General features: G+C 38.5%; 1 protein-coding gene and 2 long non-coding RNA genes across 3 annotated transcripts; all 3 read left to right on the top strand.

Moving 5' to 3' along the window:
• Positions 1-984: 984 nt before the first annotated feature.
• On the top strand, positions 985-1,652 carry LOC133966799 (uncharacterized). The gene is made up of 3 exons (XR_009923987.1): positions 985-1,053; positions 1,147-1,223; positions 1,571-1,652. It is a non-coding gene; the product is annotated as an uncharacterized LOC133966799 (long non-coding RNA).
• A 149-nt stretch (positions 1,653-1,801) lies between these two features.
• LOC133966798 (uncharacterized) lies at positions 1,802-3,372 on the top strand. Its single transcript, XR_009923986.1, has 3 exons — positions 1,802-1,851; positions 2,329-2,486; positions 2,802-3,372. It is a non-coding gene; the product is annotated as an uncharacterized LOC133966798 (long non-coding RNA).
• Positions 3,373-3,917: 545 nt separating this feature from the next.
• dnajc15 (DnaJ (Hsp40) homolog, subfamily C, member 15) lies at positions 3,918-6,101 on the top strand. The gene is made up of 6 exons (XM_062402541.1): positions 3,918-4,072; positions 4,275-4,326; positions 4,560-4,633; positions 4,925-5,001; positions 5,077-5,147; positions 5,680-6,101. Exons 1-6 carry the CDS (start codon positions 3,965-3,967, stop codon positions 5,748-5,750), a joined length of 453 nt encoding a protein of 150 aa, XP_062258525.1. The 5' UTR covers positions 3,918-3,964; the 3' UTR covers positions 5,751-6,101.
• The last annotated feature ends 67 nt before the right edge of the window (positions 6,102-6,168 follow it).

Below are 6,168 nucleotides of genomic sequence, written 5' to 3'. Positions count from 1 at the left end.
TCACTTGAGAATAAATGCTACACTCATGTATGTCGTGTTGACTGGCATTCCTGTCTGTGTCGCCTTCTAACCAGCCTTTACTTCTTGAGTGGGTCTCCTTCCTCTGAGAGAAACACTGATCTTGGGTGAGTTAATCTGCATAAACACACATACAAGGAAGTAAAACAGCTGCTTCAATTGTAGAAATACTTAGCTGTAGCTGTTTTCACTGTTTATGGGATTTTCGAAAAATTCAAGTTATTTTGCCAAACATCTTCGTCCTTGACAGGTTTCCAAACCCCGCTCAGATCTGTTATATGAACTCCAGCCTCCAGAGTCTGCTCACACTGACAGAGTTCATCAGAGACATCAGCCATCAGGAAGCTGAGTGGAAGATGGTCCCAGAGGCTGCAGTTCTCATGTACTGCAACAACACACAATCACACTGATGCTCACACAAACACAGAGGTCTTAAATGTCAGAGGTGACAGCAGAGGTCTCCTGTTTTTTTTCACCCTCTACAGGGCATTCATGAGCATTGTGAGGTGTCATCACTCCCCTGATGTACAAAATAAACTCAACGCCCTCTATACCTTCAAAAGGGAACTGGCTTGGAGGTTTCCAGAATTTTCAGACATGGAGCAGAAGGTGTGTTGGCTAATTTGATGGTTTGTCTGGTGTTTTCTTCGTCCTGATTTTATAATCTGTGCATTGAACCCTCTGCATTTCTCCGTTTGCAGGATGCTCATGAATTTCTGATGTCCTTTCTGGAAAACATTGAAGGGTTGAAACTCTACAAATGCCCTGTAAATGTACACATGTCCTTCAGGATGCAGAACACCAGGACCTGCATGAGGTAAATCCACTCGGAGAAAAACACATGTATTTTATTCTTGTTCATGTGTGACTGGATATGCATCTGGTCATGCCCTTTGCGTCTGTAATTTTATAAACGTTGTTCCTTTATATTGCAGATGTGGAATCAGTTCTAGGACAGAGGAAAATTTCAACAACCTGTCTCTAAACCTGGTGCCTAAAGAATCAGTTCAGGACATGCTGGACAATTACCTGCTAGTGAGTCACTTCACATCTCTCTGTCTATCTCTCTCTCTCTCTCACAGTATATCATAGTATATCACTGACAACATATCATGTATTCTTTTTCAGGAGACAGATACTGAGTACAAGTGTGTCTGTGGTGGCCCAAATTCTACCCAACAGTACAGCTTCAAAACCTTGCCCAGGTAACTGGCATCACATCCACCACAGTCAGACCACAACAGAGACTTTCCTTAATCAAACAACAAGGTTGCTTGATATTTTTCACAGAACATTTCCTGACAATGAAAAAATCAATTTTCAGACTCTCGCTTATTTTGTTGTCCATCACAATAAAAATCAAGTAATGATTACTTTTAGTTTCATTGTAAGATAGTGTACAACCGATTTTACTTTTTTGTGAAGAATGAGGTTTAATGTAAAATCTATCTATTAAAAGTTAATTTAGATATCACAGATTTTGATAATCAAATTAAGAGTAATTCAGTAATACAAATTATTAAATGAACTTTCTTCTCTTTCTTGGCTGCAGAGTTTTGATCCTGCACGTGATGCGTTTTTGTTATACTTCGTCCTGGTCCCTGAAGAAACTACACAACACTGTCAATATTAATAGGGAGCTGTTAGTCTCATCCCATCAGGTAAGAAAGACCTCACCTCACTTCAAGTACAAAGTCAACATTTGGTAAGTGAGTTCTGTTGTTTTATGTGAGTGACTGTAACTTCCAGTTGTTAAATTTGTTCCTTCTCAGGGTACTGGCTTGTACAGTGTGGTGAGTCTCATCAGCCACATTGGATGCAGTGCAACATCAGGTTAGTTATCACACAGTGAGTGTCACACTGTCCCATTCTGTAGTCCTCTATCAGGTACTCGGGTATATTATAGATACATGCGGTCAATCAGTGGTAGAAACATATATTTTGTCCTTTATTGTTGTAAATTACGATATTTTAATGAAGTTGCTGCGTTTTTTTACATCTGTAATTTTCCTGGAGCTGACCAGTTGATTTTTACGAAATTATTTCAAATTTTTACCTCACCAATGTGGGTTTTCCAACAATTTTTCTGATAGAATATCAGAAAAATGTATACAAAATTCATACAAAATTAAAACTCTTTATTATTAGAGGTGTAACAATTCTCCTCTCTCAATAGGAGAATGTGAATGTTTGTTTTGCTGTATGGTCCTGGTCTCAAAATTGTTACAGCCTTATCCCAATACATCAGTTACCTTTCATAACCTCAACACATCAAAGCACCTTTTGTAACAAGGATTTGTCTCTTTTCAGGACATTATGTTAGTGCAGGAGTCCAGCGAGGAGCTGTTGAAGATGATACCACTGACTCCTGGCTCACATATGATGACAGTTATGTCACAAACGTATCAGGGGAATCGGTTTGTAGCAGTTATAAAAAAAATGCTTACGTCCTCTTCTACAAGAGACGGGTAAGTTTACGTATTTTTTTATTTTTATTAATAATAATGGTGATAACAGAAAGTGATGCACAAACTAGACAAGAAACACAGAACTATGTATACACAGACATAACATAATGCAGGTAAAGTGATGTGTATGATAAGCTTGCAAAATAAGGGTTTCTTAAGTAGGGATGAAATAGGGTGTGTGGGTGCAACATCAACAATAAATTATAATAATGATAAAAACAATAACGTATAATAGTAAAGACATGCATATACCCTATAATATAGTTTAATATATAACATAAAAAACATCTTAATAATTAATATGCATCTCTTCAGGACTGACGCCAGGGACCTGACCAGGCGGATGGCTCTCCCCCACCTGCTCCACCAGCACCACAGCGATGAACCCAACTAGAGGATAAGCCTTACCCTAACCCATTTTGGGGGGTCCTCATAAATTCAAGAGCGCTGTTTGGATGTTAAGACTTTGCTTTAGGAAAGGAGTTACAATGCTGGTTAGGTTAGGGTTATAAATTTTGTTGTGGGGGTATGAGGATGCATTATGTCTTCTAGTGTCCTCACCACTATAGAGAGATGTGTGTGAGTGATGGGATGTGTCATCGGTGTGTGTATCCAGGTTGATTTTTGCGCTTTTACATGTGATATGTGTTTGGGTGTGTGAGCAGCACTAGCTAACCCCCATCAAGGCCAAAAATAGGGACCATCTTTACATAAAGTCATATTGTTGATATTGTAGGAGGTGATTTTTTCCATAGATATGTATTCTGAGGTTGGTCTCGCGGGTGATAATTATTGAGTTTTTTGATTTCCAGATTTTTTGAGAATGGTTTTCTTGGCTATAGAGAAATAAGTAAGTTGTTCTTGTATTTGTTTTGTATGTTCTGATGATATGGAGGTATCTGAGGTTAATAATAGTCTATAGATTTGTTATATTTGTTTATTTAGATTCATAAATTGGATTCTGTTATTCATTATTTTTGAAGGTTCAAGCAGGGTTATAAGTTGTATATATACATTATTTTATACTGTAGGTATTCCAAAAATTGGTGTCTGCCAAGTACGTGGTTCTGTGTTAGGTTTTTGAATTCTATGAATTGATTGTTATGGAAAGATGGTGGAGTTGTATAAAGCCTTTTTGGGCCCATGTTGGATAGTAAATAGGAGTTGTGCGGAGTTTAAAGTGGCACTTATTATAATACTAACTAACGGATACCTTACTTACTCCATATATCTAAATAATATCGTTATAAGTTATAACTCAATATGATGACCTACTTATTCTGTGTCTCAAAATGGTAACTTACTAACTTAGTAACCCAATATCTTTTTGGGTTTTCAGAATTTGATGAAACTACTCGGGCTCCCTGTGGAGCGTCTCCATGTCTCCTGTCCATCCGCAAACACTGACTTCATTCAGTCTCTCTTTATTTTGAAAGGTTTAACCACACCTGTTCCGGTGTTGCAGCAGAGGAAACAACATGGCGCATAGCGACGGGATGAGCGTGGATGGAGGAGGCGCGATGCGTTACGCTGAACACGCACCGCAGACGAAGAACAGGGGCGACGCAGAGATAGACAGACGACTGGTGAGTGTCTGTCGTTACTCTCAGGACCTTTGTAGAGTCTGTCCTGTTTCATACCGACCGCTAACCTCTGCGACCGCTGACGTACCGGCCCGTCACTGTCAGTGGTTCCGGGGGGAACCTTTGTGCTGCACTGTCCGGCGGACAAACTAACGCTTCTGCACAGTCCTTTAACCAGCTGTGTTATTATGTGTTTCTGTGACAGGGAGGAACTCTGATAGCAGTTGGTCTTGGTGTGGCTGCTGCAGGATTTGCAGGTTTATATAATTATTATTATTATTAATTTGCTAGTACTGCCTTGACTTGAGGAACAATTTCTGCTCCCTGAATTTTCTGCTTTCATGAGAAAATTTGTTTCCTGTTTTCGTGATGAAATATATTCTTTATGCTTCATTCAGAAAAACAGAGCAGATTTTTTTATCAAGTGAATATAATATGCTTCTGTAGGTTTGGAATGCACTGTTTCATGTGCTTTGTGTTTGATCCACAGGGCGCTATGCATTCCAGCTGTGGAAGCCTCTGGGCCAAGTCTTCTCTGACACTGTCAAGAAGATGCCCACCTCGGTGAGTGATTCATCAACCTCCTGTTAAACCTCCTGTTAAACCTGCCCGATAGTTTTGATTTAGTAGAATCATTCCTATACTGTATCATCCTATCTATACATAGTTAAATAACATTGGCAGTGATTCCTCGATGTCAAGCCTTTATTTCAAAATTTAAGTGAGGCTTGACATTTTAAAGTTTAGCCATTAACCGTATGATAAGGTAGTATCAATAAAATTAAAAGATTCAACCTACTATGTCTTTGAAAGACTCATATAATCAATGTTCTCAATGCTGTTCTGTCACCTTAGGCTTTCTCATCGTATTACAAAGGAGGTTTCGATCAGAAGATGTCCAAACGAGAGGCCAGCCTCATTCTCGGCATAAGGTAACATTTATTTTCTTTAAGTTTTATCTTAATAAGTGTAAGTCTTCTCACACTGATGCTTTATTTTGTGTCCAGTCCGGTCAGCACCAAGGCCAAGGTACGTGAGGCCCATCGGAACATCATGGTCCTTAACCATCCTGATAAAGGTAAACAATTTATACACCTAATTGTTTACATCACCTTTAACCAAGGCCAGGTTTCCTGTTGCCTCAGTGTGTTGTATTTTATGTTTCAGACTGATTTATCGATCCTTTTAAAGAAATGTAAAAAGGAAAATTCAAGTTTTATATATTGAGTTGTATGTTTTCATTTTATTGAAAAATGTCTGAATCTAAACATCTGGTACTTACAACACAATAACGTGCACATAGATGGTCACGATTTGCCCTATCTATACTGAAACTGAAATATCTGATGAAAATGTGTAACTTTACAGATAGACCTTCAGAGCCTTATATCTTTATACACAATCATCAAGTTGTCTCTTTAATAATTCACCCATGTTTGGCCCATTTAGCCCTTAATCTAAAACATCAACTCTCCCCAATTCACTACAATTCTTGCATGATATAGATTTGGGACACATTTTTTTAAATTAGATTAAATGCATTAATACTCAGTAAGCAGCCTTGTCTCGGTTGGCAGATCACACTAAATGTTGTGTGTTTGTGTGTGAAGGTGGGTCACCGTATCTCGCCTCAAAGATCAATGAGGCCAAAGACCTTCTGGACAAGGAGATGCGGCGATGACCTGCGCTGCTTAAATGCTTCCATCACTTAATTCTGTTGTACTCCTCCATCAACACATCACCTGGACCTCCACTCAGGCTCCACAAGATGAAAACAAAAAACAACTATAATGACATTGTCCGTCTTCAGATGGTCACATAACTTCTCTTCCACGACCTTGACAATTTGTAAATGTGTCTGTCAAATGTTGTATCGTTGCCCTCTAGTGGTAACTGGTGTACATCCATGATAAATAACTGCTCATGTTACAGAGTGCATTTGATACAGTATGCACTAAATATAAGTATGTAATGTGTTATACAAAGATGATCAGTTTAATTAGAATAATAAATTTGGATATTTGTTGCTTAAGACTTTGTGAAAATGCTTTTTTTTGCGGGGAGGCAGGGATTTCTTTGAACATGTGTTTTTATTTATA

This window comes from Platichthys flesus, chromosome 13 (genome assembly GCF_949316205.1).
Source record: "Platichthys flesus chromosome 13, fPlaFle2.1, whole genome shotgun sequence".
NCBI lineage: Eukaryota > Metazoa > Chordata > Actinopteri > Pleuronectiformes > Pleuronectidae > Platichthys > Platichthys flesus.
The sequence above is the reverse complement of the archived record's forward strand: the minus strand, read 5'-3'. Positions and strand labels throughout refer to the sequence as shown.

What these genes read in the sequence shown, in the direction of transcription:
- dnajc15 (XM_062402541.1), top strand. Translation starts at nt 3,965, where the DNA reads ATGGCGCATAGCGACGGGATGAGCGTGGATGGAGGAGGCGCGATGCGT. An exon ending in AGCCTCATTCTCGGCATAAG is followed by an intron (nt 5,002 to 5,076) that starts GTAACATTTATT and finishes TTTTGTGTCCAG; the next exon opens with TCCGGTCAGCACCAAGGCCA. An exon ending in CCTTAACCATCCTGATAAAG is followed by an intron (nt 5,148 to 5,679) that starts GTAAACAATTTA and finishes TTGTGTGTGAAG; the next exon opens with GTGGGTCACCGTATCTCGCC.